The sequence below is a fragment of the Cyrtonyx montezumae genome, unplaced genomic scaffold (genome assembly GCF_038088225.1).
Source record: "Cyrtonyx montezumae isolate F1298 unplaced genomic scaffold, pur_monq_1.0 scaffold_13, whole genome shotgun sequence".
Lineage (NCBI taxonomy): Eukaryota > Metazoa > Chordata > Aves > Galliformes > Odontophoridae > Cyrtonyx > Cyrtonyx montezumae.
The window spans coordinates 30,787,053-30,812,765 of NW_027071859.1; the positions used below are offsets into that span (position 1 = coordinate 30,787,053).

Consider the following 25,713-nt stretch of genomic DNA (forward strand, 5'->3'; position numbering starts at 1 on the left):
GTTTTTAAATTTTTTTTTAGTGGAACAAGTTCCTGTGGAGCCCTACAACATTCCTCTGTCTCAAGCTGAGGTGCTGCAGCAAGGCAGTGATGTGACGCTGGTTGCTTGGGGCACACAGGTCAGTAAGGTTCTTTGAAGCTCTTTGTTGTTTGTCAGAGCCCAGGTTAAGGGCCAGGAGTTGAACTGTGTACACAGTCTGAAGTGCCAGACAGTAAACTTTGTATGTCTTCCATTGGTTCATGCTTGAATGAATGATTCTCTTTATTTCTATTTATATGAAACCTGCTTTTTAATATGCAAGATTTTTCTCCTTTTTTTTTTTTGTTGAAGCTGACACTGAAAATGGGGAAGAAGTGTGGAACCTCTGCTGGAGGTTGATTATTTGAATATGGTTATGAAAGTTACACTTCTAAGGACATGGCAGTGGAATGTGACCCTGAGGAAGGCAATGGGAAGGACAGTTGAATGTTGTATGTTGAAAGAAAAGTATAGGTCTTTACTTCACAATTTAAGAATAGTGCAATCAGTCTGAGGTTGCCTTTATGCAGAGAGCTGAAATATACAGAAAATTTAGGTAATTTAAAACTATTAATACAAATAAAGATAGCTTTGTTTCTGATGATTTATTTTCAAAGCTGTGATTTGACTCCCCTTGTCCCCAGCTGAGATGTTCAAATATATAAAAAAAAAAAGAGCGAAACTATACAAAAATCCCAGACATTCATGTTGAAGAATGATAGAAAAAAAATTTTAACCTAGTTTGGAATTACCAGAAAAATCTTTAAATTGCCTTTAACCTGTAATTTAGAAAATTGCTGTTTTCCTGGCTTAATTATGTGTTAGAAGCTGTTAGCGGGAGGGAGTGTTGTAACTTTCATCACGTTAGTGTTGATCTGTGGTTTTGTTTCTTTTTGTTTTTTGCTTTTCCTTTGAAATCTGTAATCTTCATTGCTTTCTTGTGGTAGGTCAAGCAGCTAGAAGACAAGAAAACTTATGATTGTTCCTGCTAGTTGGTGCACTGGTGTTAAATTATACTACTTTGATATCTTTATTTGTGTTTATTTCTTCAGCAGAACAGAATTTACTTTTCTCCTTGTTCCCTTTTGAAAGTGCATGCACGTTTTTTCCTATATAATGCCCACTCGGTTTGGATGAAGTCTTCATTTTCATCACACTCGCCAAAACTGAAATGATAAATAACCATAAGGATGTTATACTTCAAAGGTCACCTAAGTATTGGCTATAAAGCTGTCACAAGCAATTGAAATAATATCCTGCAGTTGTATGGAGTGGATTTGGAATGACATCTTTTCAAAGAACTGTGCTTAAGAGCTTGCAGAACATAAGCAGAGTGTTGAGATAGGCAGTTGTTTTGATGTACAGCCCTAATGTGGATTAATCCTAATCTGACTTCACCATGGGTGTGGCTGTGTAACAGTTCCCCTTTCAGTATTACACAGGACTTCTCCCTCTTTCAGGATTTCTTGATGGAAGTCTGAGCATGTCCATTGCACGGCGGATGTGCACTGTTGCCTTATACCAAAAATGTTGAGCATACCTCTGTGTAGATAGTTAGCATGTAAGCAGACAGAAAACACGGTGTATTACGTGACAGACTTGTGCAAGTGAATTTGTGTTGTGAGTATTTGCAGGCTGCGTGCATAAACTTGGAACATGAACCAACAAATCCAGAATTTATTTTCAATAGGCAGAGAGTGTTTGCATGTACTGAGTGGTTAATTCTTGTGGCTTTTGTGTGCTAGGTAGTTGCTTGGCAGCTGCTGCCTTAATGAGGTTACCTGGTGTGTGCTTTCCTGAGTTTTTCTAATGAAAGGCAGTAATGGCTTTTAGTTCCTTTCCAGTTGTACTCAATGTTTTATGGTCATTAACTAATCCTTATCTGTTGTGAACTAGGCAAATATTTTCACTTATGCATCACAGAAAAGGCAAAAACATCCTTCCCATGTGTCACACTGAAAAATCTCAAACCATTACAGCCACTGATGCTATAGAAGTTTAAACAAAAACACAAGCTATTTCTTTTTACTGTTACGATACTTGTATTGTGATTTATCTTTTAAGCAATCCTCTGATGTTTAGCTATTCCAATTTCTGTAGCACAGATTCATTTAAAATTCTTAATCATCTTGTTTCAGCATAGATTTTTGCTCTGTGACATTGACTGCAGCCCTTTGATCCCCCAGCAGTTACTGCCATCTAACAGTGTTAATATTATTAAATGCTGTTGTCTTACCAACCAAGGTGACCACATCAAAATCTGGGGGTGGTCCTTGGTCTCCATCCTCTGAACTGTGCCTAGCAGTTGTTCAGGGGAGGTCAGGTACCTCAGTCTGAACCTGCCTTGTGAAACATTCCGATCTTCTGACAATGAGGACTACACCAAAATTTATGACAACATTGTATCAGGAAATTCTGTATTAAAATACATCACTGATATTTGGATCTTGGTTTAGATACAGACATGAGAAAAATTTTCTCCTAAAACCCAGGCTGACTGCAATAATCAAATTTCGAGGCCTGATGCTACTCAGTGAAGGATACTTTTCTAGAAAGTAACAGTTCTGTTTTCAATGATCCTTCGCTGAAATTTATTTTTCCTTTTTTGTAGTAATACTGAAATGCAAAGACTAATTTAAGGAGAAATTAAAGGAATGAAGTGAGCAATAAGTACTGATTAGATTACTAAATGTTTTCTGCTAAAAAAGCAAGTAACATGTTAAATCATTATGTGTATCAGTATGTCTTATTTGGAACATCTTAAACTAAATGTTTACTTGTAATAATACATTGCCTTTTTCAGGTACATGTGATCAAAGAGGTTGCAGCGATGGCTCAGGAAAAGCTAGGGGTGTCCTGTGAAGTAATTGATCTGAGGACTATTTTACCCTGGGATACAGAGACTATTTGCAAGGTAAGAAAACGATGTATATTAATAAAAAAAAATGAAACAAAAACCTATTGGTAAAAACAATTTAAATGCTAATGACTTTGTATTTTGTTTTTTTTAACATCTAAATTTTTGTGTAGTTAAACGTGGAGCTATATGTTGCTTCTTAAATGTTTGATTTTTCAGCTGAAGTGTTTTCAGTGTTCGTTTTCAGTGTATTTAATATTACTTGGATGTGCTTTTAGTAAAAAATGAAATGAGTTAACAATATGAAGAGAAACTTTTATGTGCTATTTCAGTTATTTCTAATAAATCCTTTATAAGCCCTTGTGAATAAGTCAAAATTAACCAAGTTGTTGAATGTTTTCTCCCTTTTTTAAAAACTTGAGCTGTCTTGCTGTGAAATCAAAGCACCTCTGTGAAAGAGCATTTAAGTCTGTTTCATTGGCTTGAATCTGCACTGAAATGCAGTCAGGAAAGAAATGTGGTTGTGCACAGGAAACACAGAGCTGTAGTTCTACAACAGTTTGTGAATCTGTGCTTCAGAAATAGATACTCTGTGAAGATCTTCAGCTTATTTTCCATTCTAATAACCTTTTAAAAGTAATAGTTGCATAAATAAAGAAGATGGAGTTGATAAACATATTGCTTTAGATTTTTTAGCAAGTTTACTGTTAAGTATTTAAAGTGAGTTATTTCTTGTAGTGCACATTGGCTGAACAGTTCCTGTATTATAACCAATGTCTAACAATAAATATTTTTAGTGTTGCTTTTATGTTAGTATGTATGCCGACTGGCCTGTCTAGTAGGAGAAATGTTAACTTATCCCTTTATATCTATCTTGTCTGCTTGTTCAGCTGGAAACAATCAGTAGTTTGTATTTGATACTGTGCAACTCTGCAAGTTTTAAACTTCATTTGTAGCCTGTGCAGCTTTTGAGGTGGCTAATATCTAACATAAGCAGAAAGATGAAAATTTTGGCTGTAGCTGCTTGCTGTCATCTCATTTAAAGAGAAACTCCTTACTGGAGTTGTAAATGTCAGTGGCTTTCAGGGTCAGTTCTAGGATCACGACTTGCTGTATTTCAGTTACTCCTTTCATGAGATGCCATCATGAAGGACTGAGAGAGCAGCAGAAAATATAGTGATGCCAGAGAAATTCCTCAGCTTCCCATGGGACTATTTGAAGTCCTGTTTGTGGGCTCATAGTAGGTAATGAGATTGGTTTTGCTGTAGTCCAACCAATGAGCAAATCATCAGCTGCTACAAAGCTGTCCTTTGTTTGAATTTCACTTACATCAGTGTCTCTGAATCTTAGGCAAAGTTTTTGTTTTTTCTTGCATTATGTGTTTGAAATATGTCTATAATCTTTTTCCTGTTGGATGCTAAGGAAATGGATGGTGTATGTGATAAGCTGCAGGCTGGGTGCCATTCTGCTGTGCTGGCATGCAAGATCTTCTGCTGATGTCCAGTGTGTACTGGGGGTTTAACAGAGCAGACTTCGTGTTTTGGTGTAAAACTACATCTCTGTTTTACTGCTGAGAGTGGTGTGCTTTGTTCTCAGTACAGGTTATTTCAGTCCTGGGTCTGCTGTTTCCACTCTCATTTTGTTCATACCTTAACATTTCCATTACAATTCTGTGCTTTATCACAATTCTCCTGACTGCTGCTTCTTTCTAGAAGGCAGGAAGCTTATCTAACTTCTTGTAGGCTATATTCTTCTTACTAATCATATGCCAAAATTTTGGTACAGCCTTCTAAGGGACCAAGTGTTTTCATAGAATCATAGAATGGCCTGGGTTGAAAAGGACGTTGAAGATCATCTAGTTTCAACTCCCCTGCTGTGGGCAGGGTCGTCAGCCATTAGACAAGGCTGCCCAGAGCCACATCCAGCCTTGCCTTGTGTGCTTCCAGGGATGGGGCACCCACAACCTCTCTGGGCAACCTATTTCAGTGTGTCACCACCCTCTGAGTGAAAAACTTCCTCTTAACATCCAACCTAAATCTCCCCTGTCTTAGTTTAAAACCATTCCCCCCTTGTTCTGTCACTATCAACCTGTGTAAACAGTTGTTCCCCCCTCCCATTCATATGTTCCCTTCAAGTACTGGTATGCTACCATGAGGTCTTCCTGGGGCCTTCTCTTCTCCAAGCTAAACAAGCCCAGTTCCCTCAACCTTTCCTCATAGGAGAGGTGCTCCAGCCCTCTGATCATTTTAGTGTCTCTTCTCTGGACCCGTTCCAAGAGCTCATTTTTCTTGTGCTGGAGACCCCAGGCCTGGACACAGTACTCCAGATGAGGCCTTACAAATCTGAGTAGAGGAGGAGAATCACCTCCCTGTCCCTGCTGACCACCCTTTATTTAATGCATCCCAGGATGTAGCTCGCACTGCTGACTCATGACCAACTTTTCTGTGGGTCAGATTCATTATTCTATAATAAAGAACTGAATTTTGTAGAAATACTATAAGTTTGCTTGACATATGTTTTAATCTGCAGGTTTATTTTATTATTACAGTTATCCAAGAAGTGTTATGATTTTTATATAGAAACATTTTACTGGATTTTCCTAATTATATAATTTTCTTAAACAGAATGAAGGAGCATTCATGGTGGATCTTAGGGAATTAGCAGGAATGAAATGCTTAACTGAAAATACATGCAGCATTAAGACTGTGACAACTGTAGTGTTGGAATGAGGATGGGTGGACTGAGATGGTTACTGCTTTGGAGATGAGCATCAAAATTTTCACTGGAAATATAATTGCTTTGAGTACTTCTATATAAAAATGTATACGTTGAAAGCTATGTTACTAAAATACCTATTTCTTGAAACTTTGAGTAGCTATACTTTGTAACTGCCACCAGAGGCCTCTTTTTAGCCAAGTTATGCAGCTGCTTATACTTTTACACTGCTCCTTTGAGCGTGTTATGAACATATGGCTGTGAGTGAAACATAAATACGACATGGATAAGTATGAGGATACACAGATAAGAATTTAAGCCAGATTTTACTGAAAATTTCATTTTCAAGGTCCTGATATCATATTTAATTTTGAAATAGGTTAACGTATATTTGCGTGAGGGGGAGATGTGGGTATTGAAATCTGAGCTAGTGACAACAGCTCATAGAGTTCATGGAGAAGGATATCTCCTGAAAGTCATTCATCTCAGCAGCTTATTGTGAGATGAAATAGTGTCCTCTAGAAATGTCTTGGGTTTTAAAAAAATAAGAAATTATGGGAGCCTCAATTACGTATAAAGTCAGGAAGGATAAATCCTGCCTTCATTCATCATCTGAGAGATGATACCCACTGCTGACAGAAAGGAATCAGGTATTTGTCCAGTTTAAAAAGATCTCCTTGCTCAGATAAAATCAAAGATTCCTTGTGTGTATAAATACAGTTTCTTTATATAAGGCTTCATTGCTGTTTAACTTGGGAAAGAAGCTTGAGAAATAGTAGGTGCTTCTTTACATAAAGACAATGGATAGAGTTCCTAGCCAACGAAAACTGATGTAGCTTGTTCCAAGGTTCCATAGCATTCTTGAGGAATAACATTTTTGCTCTGTATCAAGAGAAATAATTGATTTTTAAATATTGGCATCTTAAAAGAGATGCAGGAAATACTTTATTGCTTTTCACAAAAATGCAAACAGGTAAAAAAAAGTCAAACTGCATAAAATGCAGTATGTCACTTAGTTGTCTGTACTTAATCAGAATTTGTCACTGTGACCAGATTTCAAACAGCTGAAATTATGACTTCTTGACTCTGCTGTTTGATATATTTAATGCCATGAATGGCTGATGTGGTGTCTTTTCTAAACTTCACAACTAAGTGCTCATGTGCTTAGAAAACTGATTTCTGAAGTGATTATTTTCCTGAATTTTATGAATTAAGTTCCAGATAAACTTTTGGTTTTTTTTTGAAGATTTTGAGTTTTCATTTTCCTTTGACACTGATATTTTTTTTTAATGTGTCACTTCTATTTTCTGGTTTGCAGTTGAGCTGGCATACTTGGATGACATGATCACTTGAGGGCTTAACTTCTCAGAAAATTCAAATCACAGTGGAAAAGTCACTAGGTGGATCTTCCAGATAAATTTTTGTTTGCACCTTTTTAATAAAGAACAGTGTTCTGAAAACGAAGATAAGATGCTTTTTAATGTCCTCCTTACAGGAAACATCACATGCTTTTTGCTTTCTCTTTTACTGTACTGTGTGTTCCCTGTGCTTATTCTAACATTAGAGTCCTATTTTTTTGTCTTTAATTTGTGTATGAAGGAGCTGGGGTGAGGAGTGATCTCAACCCTTTATATATTGAAGTGGAAATAAAAACTCATGAAATCAGCGTGCTTCTCAACACATGCTGCTGATAACCATAGCTCTGCCTTGACTCTACTCTGCTGAATCCCCAGCTGTCGCATGGCATGTAGGTTTCCAGGCTCAGTGCAGCCACACCAAAGAGACTGCTTGCTCTATAGATTGGTAATGCTTTCCTACTGCTTGACTGAGCAGCTGCCTTATTATTATTGGAAGAGCAGTCTGCCATGAAGGGTGCTGTTCCAGAAACTGAAACATGAAATGTGTATGAAATATCTATAAAATATCTACAAAATTTGTTTCTTTACAACCTACAAAACTATTTAAAGATGCTTTTCTTCCTTGCATAAACTGTACTTTCAGACATTTTTCTTTTTTCGTTATGTTTAACAGATTTGCTTTGAAGCTTTGAGATTAGACTGTGTGGATTTCTGTCTCTAGAACTGTTGTATGGTGTGGTATTGATTAAAGACGCAATGGCACACCTCCCAGTGCTTCACTGGTCACACTTGGGGTAAAACTTTGTGGTTATAGTGGTTTTTTTTTAAGTCCTGGAATGACTATGTTACTGGAAGTAGGAAATCTAGTTCAGAGTTAAATGCTCTTAAGGGACTGTAGGAGTTTCTATATTTTATTCACCCTGTATTGAACCAAGCATGTTATTTAAACTTTAAATAGATTAGAACTAAACTGTTCAGTAAATTTCACTTTTGGAAGTGCAAATTTTTAACTTCACTTTTTTGTACTTGTGTATTATTTAGAAGGCAACTATTTCCTATGCATAGCAATGAAGCTTTGCATTTATTTCCCAATTAATCTTATACTAAAGGTCTTTGAACTGTTCTTATGCAAGAAAGCACTGAGTTATTCCTTTATGACTTAGTAATGAAGGCACTATAGACTGAACTTAGCTTTAAAGACCTGTGGTTTATTGAGAGCTTATGTAACTGTGACACAACTGTGTACATTTTGCAGAAAAATAATGTTGTCCTTGCAGAAAATTAGTTTATGGATTGACATTATCAATGGGTAGCAACTGTGAACTTTATTTTCACAAGACAGTATTTAACAGACAAGTGAATGGGTTTATGTTGTTCTGGGCACCTGGGGTTGCTTTACTCTTCTACTGAAAAGTTCTTGCAGACCTCCCATCAGGTCAAAATAAATGCTTAACAGTAGAAAAAAACAAAACAAAATCTGCACTCACTGGAAAGAGAAATTTGAGCAAAAGTGAAAGCAGCAGCAGTGGGAGCTTGTGAAGAATCCAGCATCATGAGTGGATTAGTGAAAACCATCAGGGCTGCTTGGTTTGCTACAGTAAGCATTAAAACTTTCTCCTTGATGTGCAGGTAGCATTTTTGTCAGTCATGATCATCACGATGATTGAATAATTCTTAAGTAGACTCCTGGTACTTTATATCTTATAGTCCTAATGGACTTAATAATCTGCTGGTCCTCCAGCTTGTTCTTCCCATTCCTTTATGTTTACTTCATCTAATTGGATTGTGAATAAAGGAAAATCAGGATCAGCAAGCCTGATTTATTAATTTTTTTTAACTACATGCTCCAGGCATTGAACTGTACAATTGCAGTGCAGGTGTCCTGGGATCAAATTTGTATTTCTTGGCCATCTATTCTTGATGTTTTGCCATTTTACTTATTGCTCATTAGATTTCTTACTAAATGGATGCTCATACCTATAAAGTGTGATTAAAATTATATTGCTTACATGATGACAGTTGACTTTGTCACTGAGAAACTTGTTTCTTTTGGTTGTCTTGTACTTTGGTTGAGACCGTGTCATAGGCTATTGTTTGGCTGACCGAAGCAGAACTCTGGAACCATGCCCTGAAGTAGTCATTTCTGAGTTATGAGAATACGTAGAACCATTTATAAATGAATTATTCACATCTTTTGCTCTTCTGTATTTCAGGAAAGCTTAAAATGGAAAGCTTGTAGTTATTGTTTCAAGCAAGTACCTCAAAGCTGATATATTTTTATAGCTCTTGTTTTCTTCTCCTTTCTCCCTTCCAATATAAAATTCACATCTAATTTTCATGTATGTGTTGTCAAATGGTGCTAGAGTAGGAATCAGATTGTTTAAAAACAAAAAACCCACAACCCCCTTGAATAAATAGGGATAAGGAAAAAGGTATATGCATGTTGTTTCTGTTAACATTGAACATTGTGTTGATAGTATGGTCAGTGAATTCCTTGTGAAACCTCTTTTCACTTTTGCCCACATTCCATGTTTCAAGCTTCAAATTTAAAGGGACTTAAGCAAGTAAATGAGTAATGATGCTTAGTCTATAGTTAGAAGGTATTTTATAGCTCCAATGTGTGTTTTTTTCCCCATAGATGCTGATTGAATTCTGATGGATGTTTGGATTAAGTTCTACAATAGTAATCATATATGAATCATTCTTCCATGGAGATAATTATTACTTCTCTACAGTATCGCCTTCCTTTAAATGTCTGCAGCTATTTATCCTGTTATTATCACTTAGTTCAGCCAGCTACTTTTTCTAAACTACTTATTCAGGATTCAGATATTTCAGATTCTTACTATTTGTGCATTATTAAACTTAAAGCTAAACTATCTGGGCTAAAGTATTTCTGCAATACTTCTGGAGCTTTTAAGGTAATTTGATGATTCAGTCTGCTTTTTACTGAATTACCGTGTAATAGCATAATGCATTATATTTGGCTTACTGTAAGTATTTTTGACAATCAGTATTGATTAGCTTTCTATGAAGGCAGTCACCACTGATCATAATTGTGCTGGATAGACTGCAGAGATTTCCAAATGTAAATATACTGATTTTATGATAAGATTTTTGTTAACTTTTAAGGTTTACTAAAACTCAGAGCTCTGGCTGGTAAGATGACAGGCTGAACTTTGGTCAGATAGACTTACTGATTAATTATGCTGTTAGTTTCCACTGCTGCTAATGTGTGGCTAAAGAAAGCTTTTACCTTCTCTACTGCCATTGTTTTGTGCTGAAGAACCTGCATTTTTGTACTGCTTTTAATTTTGGTTTGTTACTCAACGTCACCCACCAAAATCAAAGGATTTCTTCTAAATAAACCCAGTGTATTTTATGGTAACCTCTTCTATTAAGTCACTATTACCATTACTTTAAAATCCCCCTGGTCTCATAACTTAAAGTGTATTTTCATGAACATTTCAAGCTATTATAAGTTAGCTTGACTGTAGGAATACAAGAAAAAGGATGTTCAGATCTCCATGAAATGCTCATTTAATGCACTTTTTGTCCTTGGTACTACTAAAATCCCTGGAATCTTTTGTAACTTCTTTGAGCTTACTTAACTTTTTCCCTGTAGAACTCATAAGCTGAGTAAATGCATCAAATCGTGAGTGCTTGACTACCAAATTATCTCATTAAGATAGAAAACAATTGTTGCCCTGTGTACTTGCTTCTATCATATTATCTTGTTATGGATCTTGGAAGGCTGTAAGGCTCTGGCACAATGTAAAAATTTAATTTGTTAATAAGTTCTTTATTGCATCTTTTATGTAGATGTGATTTGCTTTTCATTGCATGTAACCTACGTTGTCCTCAAACATGGTGTTAAATATTTCACTAAATATGATGACATAGAACAAAAATTACCTGGGCTATGGTGTATATTTTACTGTGCCTGTGAATTTATGAAAACAAAAGTTACTGGATGGTCATGCAAAATGTTTGTGAAATGAAGTTTGTGGATTGTAATCACTACATATTCATGCAATTGTTTAATGAATGGAAGAGATGAGCGTGGAAATCTTTTTTTCTTCCCTTGAATGAATGTGACTGGATTTTTTTTTTGTAGCTCTTTGTGCCTGGAACACAGTCTTTTGATATTTTAACCTGTTGCTTCTGGTGTAAATTTAAATTACCTTAAACTGAAGTATATTTTTCAGAAAAGTAGACTTGAAGTATTTAAATGGGTTAGTGGATGCTTCAGTAGCTACAGTAAGGAGAATATTTAACTGGATTTTTCATGTATAATAGTACATTTAGCAGCATACCAGTCAACTTGCTCTCTCTTTACTTGAAATACTTTACCTGTGTGGCAGTGTAGCATTGATTGGTGTCATTGCCATACAGCATGTTGCTCTGTAACTCACCTGTTATACAGTAATCTTTATTTCTTTGTAAAAATAGGTGATAAGCAGGGGTTTAATTTTTTTTGCCCTGAAATCATCAAAAAATCATCAAAAGTGCCAGCATTACACAATACTTACAGTGATGTCATTTTCAGTCTTTTTTCTACTTGAACCATATGTGAGGTACTTAATTATCAGAACAATATACTGTCTTAAGTCGTAGTCACATTACTTAGACCATCAATGCAGCATTCCATGAGTCAGAACAGTATTTTGGTTGAGGTCATCTAGCTTATAAGTTATTGTTGACAGAGAATGCTAATCAAACTTTCCAGATGAGAAAAACAGTAAGTGGCAAATTATAACCAGCACAAATACAGTATAAGTAAGTTAAAGTTATAAATTGATTATAAATAATGCTCATGATTTATCATGATAATGCATCATAATTTCTACATCCAGCTAAAAAAACAAAAAGCAAAAAGACCACAACTATTTTTAGCAAAAGTTACATGTTCTGCAAAGGACAAAACTTTAAAACCACTCTTTATGTGTGGTCAAAGATTACCACAGAGTACCAGTCGATACTGTATTATTATCTCCAACATTTGTGGTGCTCTTATGTTACCTAGACTCTAAGGTTTCCCACAGTGCTCTGGAAGATTTGTAGAAAAAGGGCTCTTATACACATGGCTTTATTGCAAATTTGGAGGTATTTTGAACTTTAAGTAGCATTCTCTTCACCATTTGCAAATATACTGGTTCGTTATTTTAGCACCAAAAACCAAAGTTTGGGATATTATTTTCGTCAGTTCTTTTTTTTTTAGATTCTTCTTAAAAAATGTCAAATTCTTTAATAAATAACAATAAATTTAGAATTTAGAGGTAAAGTCAAGAAGTTAAATAATTCGGTTGGGCAGTCCTGACTTCTAGCTTTATTTTTGATAGTGTTGAACTATCTGCAATCTAATAGCAAGAAATGTTGGTCTTTAAAAGGCCTGTGGAAACAGTTAATTTCTTGTTACCAACTTCGATGTTTTGTTGCCATTAAAGAAATCTTCTATCATCTATTTTTTTGGCTTATATCCTTAATGATGTTTTAAATATGGATTGTCTAGAGGAGGATTTGATTTTAGGTCTTAAAAATACCATTGGCAGTTTGTGTTCTTATGGTCTTAAAGTTTTATGTTCCTATAAAAGAAAACAAATCTATCAGAGTAATATCTTATGTAAATTGTCTTTTCTACCAAAAGATCTTAGAATCATCAAGTGGTTTTGAGTTGAAAGGAAGCTTAAAGATCAATATATATATTAAAGTTGTTAATATATATGTTGTAGAGGATATGCAAGTCTAGATTTAAAACAGATCATTGTGGCTGATAAAGCTTTTTTGCAGTTAAAATTTAAATATCTTCTTTGTTTTACCTAGTTACATTTGTTTGCACAAATTAAACTTTGAAGTGTAGAGATTTTATCAGGGCAATTACTTGATAATTGAAATTTAATTCAGAAAAGTAATTGCAGAGATAATGTATAGGATCTTTGTCATGTCAGTCACTGACTTAGTTTAACACTGCAATTTACTTACTACATAAAATAAATTTAGCTATATACTTTATTTTTGTTTATTCAGTCATTGTTAATTGTTTTAAAGTATTGTAACTTTGTGTTCCTTAAGGCATCAGTGTTAAGTAGTTTTCTGACGTGTATCTGTAATGCACTATAATAAAATACCAAGATGTATTTTTTTTCTGTGAGGCAGAAGTCAAGACTTGCATTTCAACTCCCTCCTGTATTCTTTATTGGTGCCACAACTGTTTGTAGCAATGAACTGTGACATACCAGTCTATATAGTTTCATTCAGTTGACAAGTTTGATAGTTGCATTTGTTCCATTGACATTTATGCAACTAGTCAGTATTCCTAGGATCTTGTACTTAACATCTTCTCTTTGGTACTTGCATGGAGAGAATGAATATGAGGAGTTCTCAGTGAGCATTTCTGATTACAGTGATGCTGAATTGGTTTCTGGCTTGGCATGAATGTCATCCAAGAGCTTTATGTCAGGAAATCAAAACTTCAATCAGTAAGAGCTTATTAGTGCTTGTATGGGTTCTTAAGCAAAGCTCTTGGATTCTGTCTGAATCTTACCTTTCACATAAACTAAACACCTCCTTAGTTGGGAGGAAATTCTTGGTGACAGCCTGTCAGATGTGTTAATAATATGTAGTAAGAAGAAACAAGGGAACAAATTCTCCATTAGTTGACGATATTCTAAACTCTGAAGTGAATTTACAGGCTTTGATTTGTTATTGTGTCATTGCAAAGGTGACAGCTGTCTTCTAGCTTGATAAACCTGTGAAACAAGCCTCCTAGGCTCTTGCTCTAAGGAAAACTGCCAATATCTGTGTATTGTGTCAAATTTTCTTGTGAAACCAAGGAATGAGTTCTTTGAGGAGTTATGCACTCATTTTATAACGTAATGCCTGTAACTTGTTCATGCTGAAGACTCATTTTGATGCTATGATGATCTCTACAAAGGAAAAATATGTAACAGGCTGTTTTTCCTGTTGTCGCTTTCATGAATTTTAGGCTCACTGGGGGAAGGTATTTATAATGAGTGTCTTGGTCTGTAGGTAGTCTTAATAGTTTCTGATGTTGTTTTATGTTTATTGAAAGTGTTGAGGCTGCAGTCACTCTAGGAGAGAAAGGTAAAATCCAGGCAACTGGATTTAGCAAGACACATCAAGATCAATCTGAAGCTATTACACTAGAAGCATCAGAATTGCTTTCAAATAGAAATCAACTATCTTATTGCAGTCATGTTATTTTAATGGAAATTTGAATTAAAAAGTTACAAGCATATTACTGAACAATAATTATATATCAAGAACAGATTGTAGGAATGTTCTTGTGAAATGGAAGCTTGGAAGAAAAAATCAGAATTCTGAGATGTTTTAAGGGCTTTGAATTTGGCCTTATCTTTTCTATTTCCATGCCATGCCGTGAAGGTATAGAAATGTATTTACTTTTTTTCCTTTGGATAACAGCATTATCATAAAGAATGAAAATAAATTACTGTGTGAGTAATGAAACCTGTACAGATTTATGTTCCATATTTCCTACCCTTTACCTTTCCATATTCCTCATTTACTTCTGTAGATTGTCTTTCTAAAATGGCTGTCTAGACAAAAAGTAGCATTGAAAACAATTTGGTGCTTATTGGAAGAGCTGTGGGAAAGGTAGTGCTAAGAGCATCTTTTATTTTAGTCTACTAAATTAGAAGGGCTACTAATTTCCTTTACCCAGAGAGACTGAATTTTACTGAACTTGCAGGAACTTTAAGGCTTTATCCTTAATCTTTAAGACTTGCATTCGGCTGCAACGTGGTTATCAGGAGACTGACACATAGACAGAAGAAAATCAAACTAGCTCACTGAACCATCATTTCCTTGGCTAACAGGCTGAAAATGAATATAACTGTACCTTGAAAATGACTATTCATTTTTCCATTAGTTGAACTAGGTCAGAGTTTGTGACTGATAAAGAATGGAGACTGAAGAAATGAGGGTTGCTTAGACAGCTTTGATTAAGAGGGCGCAGTGAACAGAAAAGATAACACTGCAAGAATGAAAAGGGAAAAAGGAGTGAGTTGTTGCCTTAGAAAAATAAATTTAAAGAGAAAGTAATACAGAAAAAAAGGTATCCGGAAGAATATTATCAACAGAAAAAGTAATCTTTGAAAACAGTTTTGCAAGGTATTTGGCACAACATTCTTAGATGGTGTGTTTTTCAAGTACAAATCGCATCCATTAGACTTCTGCTATTGTTTACTTTCGGAAGGGGTCAAATATGATGCAGGTGGCATTCTTAGACATCTGCTTGCCATCTTCATCTACTTATCTCTAAATAATTTACGGAAAATGTTTGCTTATATGGAAACCTGATCAAAATTAGTAATACGGATGATAAATCCTAACTGAGTGGGTTCAACAGCAGTGGTGAAACAGATTTATCTGCCCTGTGATGAGTTGTGTGAATTTCTATGAATCAGAACTGGGTTAAGTTCAGGAATTGAGATGAGCCTTCCTTTTGTGGTTCTTTCTGTATTACTTGAAATACACTGTTCCTCTGTCTGAGGAATATCAGTATCTTCACAGATGTTTATTGCTGGCTAAAAACATACTGTTTTGTTTTTCTGCATCAAAGATGTTTTGTGAAGGTACAGGAACTACAGACTGGCTTCATTATTTTAGCCAAACTCTGGATCTGTGACAGTTTGAATACCTTGGACAACCTTTTTTAAACATCTTTAGTCTTGGGTTGAGAAACATCATTTTAGCTTTCAGCTGTTTATTCCAGCTTATTTATTCCAGTTATTGCAGCTATTTATTCCATCATGGGGTAATTGGTAAGACATGTGGGTTGTTTGCAAGAACAACCATAGTTAGACATAGTTAGAGCCATAGTTAGACTGTGTGGATGGGAATCAACTGTAGAATTTGCACAGTCTGTTCCCTTGATGAAGGAGGGTCATTTTAATGGGATGCCAAGTTTTTGGTGAAAAGCGAAACAGTGTTTCCTGTTTTCTTTTTTTTGATGGAAAAAAAGAAAGAAACCCCATTGCATAGTTCTGAATCTTCACGTTTGAATAGTTGGGTCATCAGTTGTTTTGAGTGGCACAATTAGCTTTAAGATGTACTTTATTATATTTCACGTGGTATTCATGTCAGTCGTAGCACCTGACATTCAGTTTCCTTTTTCTCTTGATATGGTGGTGAGATGATTGGTCAGATCATCTCAACACAATAGCTTGAGGATGCTTAGATTTTTAAAAGGAGTTATTTGAGTACATTGTGGATGTGACTATTTCTTCCTTTTCTCCTGAAAGAAGACATTAAGCAATATCACTTATGGAAGACGCTTTATGGTGGATAAAGAGAAAATTGCATACATTAGGCCATGAAAGCCCACTGGTAGCCTGGCTAGTAATCTTGCTGCTGTTGAGTGCTGTTTTATTAGCTGTGTTGGAACATCCAGTTCATACCATGAGCTGGAATCAAAGGTAGCTAACGTGCCACATATGCCACAGGTGATACTGCCAAAAATTTCATATTTCCTTTCACTATGCCTTCCAGAATGCAGGTATTTTCTTTCTGCAACTTGACATCTTTTATTTTGTCCTTCTTTTTTCTCACTGTACTTTTCTTCATCTACATTTTTGCATATCTAATTTTTCATATTTCATGTTTTTTTCCTCCTTATGTTCTCTTTTCAAGTTCTTTGATTAATCTTCTGTCAGTCTTTCTGTACATCTTCAAGAAATACCAATTTCATTTTAATCTTTCTATTTGGAAAATTGAAAGGGTGCTTAGATAGTGAAAGAAAATTAGAGGCTATCAAGCATTTGCTATTGTTCTACCTAGTGGCTTTACATCACATGCTGCACTTTTTACTAGCTGATAGTCTTTGTATAGCTTTGAGTAAATTGCCATATACTTTGATAGGTCCTTCATTACGTTTTTAATGTAATTGTAAAGATGAAAGATAGTGGTGTATGTATATGTACTTTCTATTCAGTAATGTAAAATCAAAGGAGGTTTTTTTAATTATTATTTTTCTATTTTTTTCCTAGGATACTGTTTCTCCTACAGTTATTTCAGTCAGGTTAGAAGCTTCTTAAATGTGACAATTGATGAGTTCAGCAATAAAATTTGTCTTTATTTCCTTGGTGTTACCTAATGCTCTTTTTCTTTAAAGAATAATTATTTCCTTTTTTCTTTTAAGTTCCCCAAACATCTTGTTAATAAAGTTATATTTAGAAGGCCTTACACGAGTCGTACGTAGTGTTTGTTTGAAATCTGTATGAGGTATCTTTGCTGCTAGATGAATACTGCTAAAATTTGTGCCAGGAAGTGTCTATTTACACCAGAGCATGAGAACAGCAGTGAATTTGTTGCTGTGTTCTTGGATCCTCCAAAATAACAGCAAAAAATTTGTAATTCTTGCTATATCTGGGGAATTCAATGAGGTGTTCGACAGTATTCAGTTGCTGCTTAGTAATGTCAAAGAGAAGCAGCAGCCTATGCATTTGCACTCCAGTATACATATATATATATATATATATATATATATATATATACACACTATGGTTAGGTTGTTTGTCTAATTTTCTGTGCAGAAGCTGTAGGATGAGGCTTGTATTATCAGGAAAGTTGTGAATCTTACAAGTAACTGAATTCTCCATGAGAGATCATTCAGAACTGCCCAGATTTCCATCTGTTTTTCAAGAATAAAATCATAAGTAGCACATAGAGATCTGATTGAGCTACTGTCCTTCTGTAATTAGCAATTTAGCTGCGTATTTGTTCCTTAAGACTCTCAACGAGAGTTAAAGCATCTGGAAGAACTAGAATGCTTTCCATCCTTTTCTTGGATGAAAACAAGCTCCTTAATGAAAAAGAACCTCTATTTCAGTGTTTTCCATCAATGTTTATCTATGTGACTTTCTACTAGTTTTGCTTCTCCAGAAGGATGGAAGTAGACTAGTGGGCAAAGGGAAGTACAAATTTGCCCATAGTGTGTTATTAACAGCTGATTAAGTTTGGAGGCTGCTGCTGAAGTTCTTGTGTTTTGAAACCTTTACTATTGGTCTTATGTTTCAGATTACATAGTTAGTATTGTTTGAAGAGATGTATCTAGTTATGTTACCTAGGCAGGTACAACTGGAAGTGTTGAGGAATTTAAGTTAACAGCCCGCTGGATTTGTGTATATTTTTCATAAGTTCAGTTGACTTAAAAAGACTATTTTAGGACTTCTTGTTCATCAGTATTACCAGAAGACAGTGACTGGGGAGATCTAGAAATACTTTATCAAGAGAAGCATTTTTTATTCATGTTATGTATTTCTGTACTGTTATTCAGGTATGTGGCATCCCCCAAAATTAACAGGAACTGTGTAAATTAAACTTATATAAACTAGTAATTGTCACTGTTAAGGGAAGCTTCTAATAAAAGAAAACAAATGAGATGTGAAAAGCTGGAGAAGACAAAGAAATGAAGACAGTGTATATCACAGATTCATGGAATCACAGAATTGTAAGGGTTGGAAGGGACCTCCAGAGATCACTGAGTCCAACCCCCTGCCAGAGCAGCTCCCTAGCCCAGGTTGCACAGGTAGGCGTCCAGGCGGGTCTGGAATGTCTCCAGAGAAGGAGACTCCACCACCTCTCTGTGCAGCTGTGCCACTGCTCCGTCACTGCACTGGGAAGAAGTTCCTGTGCTCATTTGTGCAGAACTTCCTATGCTTCAGTTTGTGACTGTTTCTCCTTGTCCTATTGCACTTAGTGCTGAGAAGAGTCCAGCCTCACCCCTTGGCCTCCCACGCCTTAGTTAGTTACTTATAGATGTGGATCAGATCCCCTCTGAGTCTTTTTTTTCGAGGCTGAGCAGACCCAGGTCTCTCCGCCTTTCCTCATAAGGAGGTGTTCAACATTCTACCTATAAAGTGTCAGGGGTGAGCCGGGTGGGTTGGAAGTCAAAAGCAAACCTGAAAGTAAGAATCAGGTTTTTTTTTTTTTCTAATTAGTTTATTCCAATGTGTAAATAGAAATTTGATCTTGTGGATATCAAGAGGTCACACTGTAGAATTCTTCTAGGAGTAATTTTTATTTGCTTAACTTCTCCTGAATTTGGTTAATTTCTTTTGAGACTAAGCAGAAGGGTTTGTGTGCATAAATGTAACTTTTCTCCATTGTCTCCACATCCATTGATCATTTCTACTAGCTATTATTTTCTTGTCAGTTAACTTCTTTAAGGTACATGGAAGAAAGTGTTACCTGAGTGCTTCTGTTAGGGTTGTTTTACAAGAAGCTAAACTTCCTGGAGGTGTTAGAAAGGTAGACACTGGTTGATACGGTCCTTTTAATTTAGCTTAGCACACTTCTAAATAAATCTGTCGACCTAAACTGTTGAGATAGATATGATGCAGCAGAGTACATTTTTTTTTTGTGTTCAGGGTTTTAGCTGCTCAAATTGAAAGCTGTTTTGGGTATGAATTCCCTTCTACTCTATGTCTTTGTGCTGTGTAACACATTGGGAATCTATCTTGCAAGTTGGCTTTACTGGAATCTTTATAGATATTTATGTTGAATGTATCAGCTGCTCCGTGACAGTATCTGTGCAGTAGAAAAGTCATATTCTGATCTCAGTTATTTTATTTTTATTGCTTCTGTGGATGTTCAGCCTAGCTCTATAGCCAGCTCCTCTGATTTTAGTTGTCATTTTTTAATTCTGAAGGTTACTTTTGTAGTAACCTGGAATTATTTTACTTTGCCTTGCTCCTGTGCTTGCTTTCTCTATCTCTGCACCACGATCTTTGTACTGCAGTGTTGTTTTCAGAGCAGTGCAAGAAAAACCCACGTTAGTCTTCCAGAATAATTTCTGGCATTTGTAGTGTAAAATTATACATACTGGAACAATGAAGTATTGTAACAATGAAGTCCTGGTGTATTGAGGTAGTGAGCTTTATGGTTGCATTAACATTTCTTTTCAAGATGTTCCTTTTATGTGTATCCCAGCTGTGGTCACTTGAGTTTTTTTGCGCTATTCTTACCATACGTGTATTTTTTAACTGGGGAAGAAGATCAGTCCTGAAGTGGATTTCAAAGTGGTGAAAACAGTGCATTGCACTGTGTCAGCATAATGCTGTAAATGGTGCAATCCTGGCCTGGGCACCACTGAACAGAGCTTGTTCAGGTGTTTCTGTACAGTGATGAAATCCTTCTCCTGAGTCTTCTCAAGTCTGAACAGTGCCAGCTCTCGCAGACTTTCCTCGTGGCAGAGAGATAATTCAGTCCCTTCTTCATATCTGTTGCCCATTGCTAGGCTCTTTCCAGTTTGTCCACATTTCTTGTACTTGGGAGCCCAGTAGTGGACCTAGCACTCAGTTGTAGTCTCAGCAGTGTTGAGTAGAGAGATCTTCTCCCTGCTGGTTATACGTGGCCTAAAGCAGCCCGGAATACTGTTAACTTTAACTACAAGGACGTGTTACTTGATCTGTTACTTTGAAAATACACTTTGGCATGGGAGGAAGCTGAAATGAAAACTCAAGGAACTCATTTGAGTTCAGAGGCGATAAAACCCTCACCCACTTAGTATGACACTATATGAGATATATAAAGGACATCATGGGGCTCTTACTACATCAAACTAATTCCTGGGAATTGTTTTTCTTCTACCATAAGAGGCCATGTAGATTTAAAGTGGAGTGGAGTTGTTAAAGTGAAGCTGATAAGAGAACTGGGAGTTAGTCACTAGATATTACTTATTTTTAGACATCTGAGAGGTTATTTATGCTGAATATCAGAACAGATTATGACTGACTCCTGAGTGGAACATTTCTATTGCTTTGACACACTGAGATATTCATTTCAGGCTTCAAACAGCTTTTTACTTTTGAGACTTGTCTCAGAAATCAGTATAACGTTTTGTTTCAGCTGGGAACAAGGAAAACAGACATGCATCTGCATGCAGATCTAGGTATGCATATAAAAACTGACAAAGTACAGACGAGTCTTTAAGTGTCTTTTTTTTATACTTGGTTGGCCATTTAACAGTATTTTGACAAACAGGAACACTTTTTATTCAGTTCTCATTCATTGCTCACCGTAGGAAAAGCGTATTAGAAAAAAAAAACATCAGAATTCAACCTATTGTAGTTTTTTCTGTATACTCAGGGTCAGAGTTCTTAAGAGAATTGTCTGAAAAAAGGTTTCAAGAATTATTGCAAGCCTGTTAACCTGTTTTTTCCTGCTTGCCTCATGAATGTGGAGCCAGGTTTCTTCACCACAAACTCAGATGAAGCTGGAAACCTTGGAAGTGTGTTTATTCATAACCTTCCTGGCAGTGCAAACAGGGCACAGCTACTCCAGCAGCAGATGATGTAAATGCATGTGCTTGAATATGCTTAAAGAAAAAACATTTTTCTTTCTCTAGTGCATTTGAGTTAGGGATAAGGATATGTGTATGCATACATTGTCTATACATTCAGAATTTTATCAAATGGTGAGCCTTATGGAATTGTCTCTTCTTGGTTTAGCATATTTATGTTGAAACTTAAATTTGTACTGTGATCTTTACTCTTTATTAGAAATCAATATTTGAATGCACAATAATAGCTGTGAAAGAGCTCCAACAGATGAAATGGCAACTGTTTACAACTTGTTTTGATAAACAGCTTATTATGACATTTGGATTTCTAATGTGAGATTTGGTCTTTATGCTCTGTAGGAGCTAATTTTTTGGTCTGATTTGAAATAAAGTGGGCAGTAGGTTAGACTAAAAGCTTTTTAATTTTCAGGGTTTTTTGTTTATTTTCATTTTTAATTCCACAGAAGGCAGGTGAGGGCATAGTCATGTGAAAGGAGGGCTGTGCAGCTGGACAGACTCTGCTCCAGTGGGGTAAGGTTGCATTCTGCAATTAACAGTTTTCAGTTCATTCCTCTCCTGCACCCCTGTTTTTTCCTAATATCCTATGCTTTTTTGGATCATATTCTGTGGTTCTTCACATTCATTCATCGTCACATTCTTTACAGTCTGGAACAGTAATGGACTGCTTGTCCTTACCATATAAATTGCCTGTTGGAGACATTGTCTTTGCCATATAAATTTCTTACTGCAGTTCCTTCCATTCTGGGGTAGTTGTCAGTGGCTCTGAGCTCTGAGCAGCTCTGGTTGATGACAGCAGCAGTTGCTGTGGTACCTGCAGCGTGTGGCAACCAGCACCCTGGGATGGAAAGCTGCTGATGAACCACACAAGCGGGTGGTAATGGATTAAAAGCCTCTGTGTTGTTTAACTACTAGCAGAAAGAGAAGGATTTGTGCTCTGCTGCTGTGGATCAGTTAAAATGATTGGTAATGTTTTAGCAATTGATGTAAAGTTGAGAAGAAATCAAATTTTCTTTTGTGTTCACTGCTGTTAATCTGCATACTCACCTATTACAGATCTTCGTGTGGTTATTTTTTTTCCATTTTATTGTTTGAAAAGACTTTGTTAAAAATTTCTCTTCAATCACCTTTCTGAATGATGGAATACAAATTATATTTTCCCTTTTCAAGTAATTTTATCCTTTGATCTACCAGCATTCCTGCCAGTGTTCAGCTAGAATTCTCTGCTTAATTATTGACCTGTATGCTTACACTAGCCTTACAAATCTTAACAACTTGCACATAAGCTCAGTTGTCTCATTACCAACAGTTAAGAAATCTTATTCATACTTCGGGCTGTTGAGCTGTGTTTTATGAAATAATATTTTTTCTTGTCATTTATTTGTCTTCGCATCTTCAGTTTTACTGATAAATGAGTTTCAATTAACTTCGGAATGTAGTGTAGATATCATGATATAGTAGATCTCATTTCTGAGCTCTGGAAATTTAGTACCATTGGAAACTGAACCATATGTTATTTTCTTTTAGATGAATTTAACGGGAAATTTAGATCAGATGTTAGGAAGAAAAATCTTTACTTAGAGGCTGGTGTGGCACTGACACCTCAAGTAGTGTGTTCAGTTTTGGGCCCCTCACTAGAAGAAGGACATTGAGGCCCTGGAGCGTGTTCAGAGAAGGGCAACAAAACTGGTGAGGGGTCTGGAGCACAAGTCTTATGAGGAGCGGCTGAGGGAGCTGGGATTGTTCAGTCTGGAGAAGAGGAGGCTCAGAGGAGACCTTATTGCACTCTACCACTTCCTGAAGGGGGGTTGTGGTGAGGAGGGGGTGGGCCTCTTCTCCCTGATAAATAATGACAGGACGAGAGGGAATGGCCACAAGTTGCGCCGGGGAAGATTTAGATTAGACCTGAGGAAGCATTTCTTTTCTGAAAGAGTGGTCAGGCACTGGAATGGCCTGCCTGGGGAGGTGGTTGAGGCACCATCCCTAGCGCTGTTCAAGAAGCGTTTAGATGAGGTGCTAAGGGATTTGATTTAGTAGTTGGGTGGGGATAGTGATAGGAGGGGATGGTTGGACTAGATGATCTTGTAGGTCCTTTCCAACCTAATGAACCTATGACATCGGCTGCCCAGGGAAGCTGTGGGTGCCCATCCCTGGAGATGGTCAGTGCCAGGTTGGATGGGGCCCTGCACAGCCTGATCTGGTGGGGGTTGCAACTAAATGATCTTTAAGGTCCCTTCCAACCCAAGCCATTCTGTCGTTCTCTGAATTTCATATCCTTCAATGATATGAATTATTTTTGGAGCTATTAAAGAAATGAATACAGTTTTTAGCTTTAACTACTTAAAGGAGAAGAAGGTAGTTCTTTTGTGCAACTGATAGATATGATTTGCGAACTGGATCATAACATCCATAAGTTAAAGGGCTTTTATATGTCCAGGCTTCCTAGGGCACTTCCTATTCCCTTTCATTCCTTCTTTTTGCATCATAGTGCAGAGGATCTATTTGTCTCATTTTCCAGAGATTCCGCAAGTCCAACGTGGCTCTGGAAACTGGGAATATAATTGCTGCATTTGTTAAGGTGGTTAACCTATCACATGTACAAGAAGTTCCTTTGATAATTTCTTTAAAGGCAGTTGCCATGTAAGGAAAGCAGCTGATTACAGTGGAAATAGTGCTGTTACCGTGTGTATCGGGTAATAGTGTTGGCTATCAAACTCATTTTGATTAAAGTCTGCTTTCCCATAAGTGAGGACCCAGTACATTGCTGGTAATGTCAGCACTTTGATTTCAAAGTGTTTGGAAGTGCCAGATGTGTATTTTATTCTGTCATCAGGACCTGTAAAAGAGGAGAAAGCAGTCAAAATGACAAATTGGGAATTGAACAGAAAAATGATTATGGAAACTCTTGGATAAAGAGTGCAGTGAGGGAGGTTGAAAATAATTCACAAAGCTGCTTCACTGCAAAAACATTGGGCAACTGTTCAGCAAAGCTTCGGCTGCAACCTAAGTCTTGATTCTGGTAAAGGCACAGAGTGTGGTTGAGGAATTGCGCTGCCATCTCTGACAAAACCTTAGTTATCATTGCTGTGTCCTACACCAATGTGAAATGGATCTAACAAGGAAATCGGGGGTGAAAAGCTATATTTGGAATTTGTAGTTTTAAAGTTGATTTAGTAGTTGAAAGCCCTATCCTCTGTTGTCTGAGTACAGCACAGGTAACAGTGGCGTGGCAGCTCATGCATGGCTGTCACTGACTGAGCTTCAGTGGCACTGGAGGGAGCATTGCAGAAGTGTACTGGGAGCTTCTGAAGGAGGTGACCTGGATCTGCCCCCATCTTGGTTGCAATGCCTGCTGATTTCTGCTGACTGTACAGTGCTGTATAGTAAATCAGATTGTCTCCTGAAGCTGGCTTGCCTCATGGCCTTATAGGTGCTTGATGGAATGCCAGGGTAAAACACATGCTCTGGGTTGGGTAGGAGCCTTCCCTTCTGGGAGCAACCAGACTTGCATCAGCTGAACTTGGCTGTGAAAATGCGGAATGGCTGGGGCCCCAGTTCTCTAAATGACCAGATGCTGCTTCTGACTTTTCTCAGTGAACTGTTCCTTTAGATAGTAAGCAAGAGCTCCCATTTTCATTTAATTTGCAGGAAATAGCTACAGATACACTTATTACCCTCAGAAATATCTCTTTGTACTTTAAAGATCAGTCAGTATCAGATATAGATGTAAAGTAGTATTTTCTATCAGTATCAGCCTCCTAAGCCACACCATGTTTTTTGAAGATTTTTTTAAGTATATTACATGAGCTGCAGTGTATGTGTACAATTAAATGTTTGGATCTCCTGCTGAGGTAGGACCAAGTGTAAAGACTTGGGTTTTTTGAAAGATAGGGAAATTTTGGGGGGAAATGGGAAGAGTCAAGCCCTTCTGTAAATGTAAAAAAGTTTCTGGGTTTGAGGGGACCAAATACTTCATTCCTAGAAAGATCACCTATTTCTCTAGGCAACTCAAATGGAGAAAGAATTAACACTCCTAGTACCTGTCTATGTTCTGTGGTAGTCAGTTTATTAATTGTGCCAATTTAAGCAGTTTTCTTTGTTAATTTTTGCACTTTCGTGCTAATGTTATTTCAGTTTCAGTTTGAAGACTGAGGACCCCATTACTCATGCCTACTGTGCCATAGACAGAGCTTCTAGTGGCAGTCTAATAAAATATTTGGACTGCAAAATGCTGTCCTGAATGTTGGGCTTTGGTTACCTTAGAGATTGAAAGCTTGGCTCATTTGCTGTGACAGAGAGTAAAGTTTTGTAGTTGAGTTTAAAAATGAAAATAATATTTTATAGAAGAACATTGATATCCTCAAACAGTCTTAACAGTTCATGTCCACTGTGCTCTGTAGCTTACAATTAGTTTGAAAATTTTC

At 36.6% G+C, this 25,713-nt stretch overlaps 1 protein-coding gene across 1 annotated transcript in view; it reads left to right on the plus strand.

Annotated features, from left to right (window-relative positions):
* BCKDHB (branched chain keto acid dehydrogenase E1 subunit beta) overlaps positions 1-25,713 on the plus strand; it is a 104,875-nt gene that overhangs the window by 28,553 nt on the left and 50,609 nt on the right. Inside the window, exons 7-8 of the mRNA XM_065730938.1 lie at positions 21-118; positions 2,822-2,932. Of these exons, the coding sequence (XP_065587010.1) occupies positions 21-118; positions 2,822-2,932 (209 nt within the window). The remainder of the gene's footprint in view (positions 1-20; positions 119-2,821; positions 2,933-25,713) is intronic.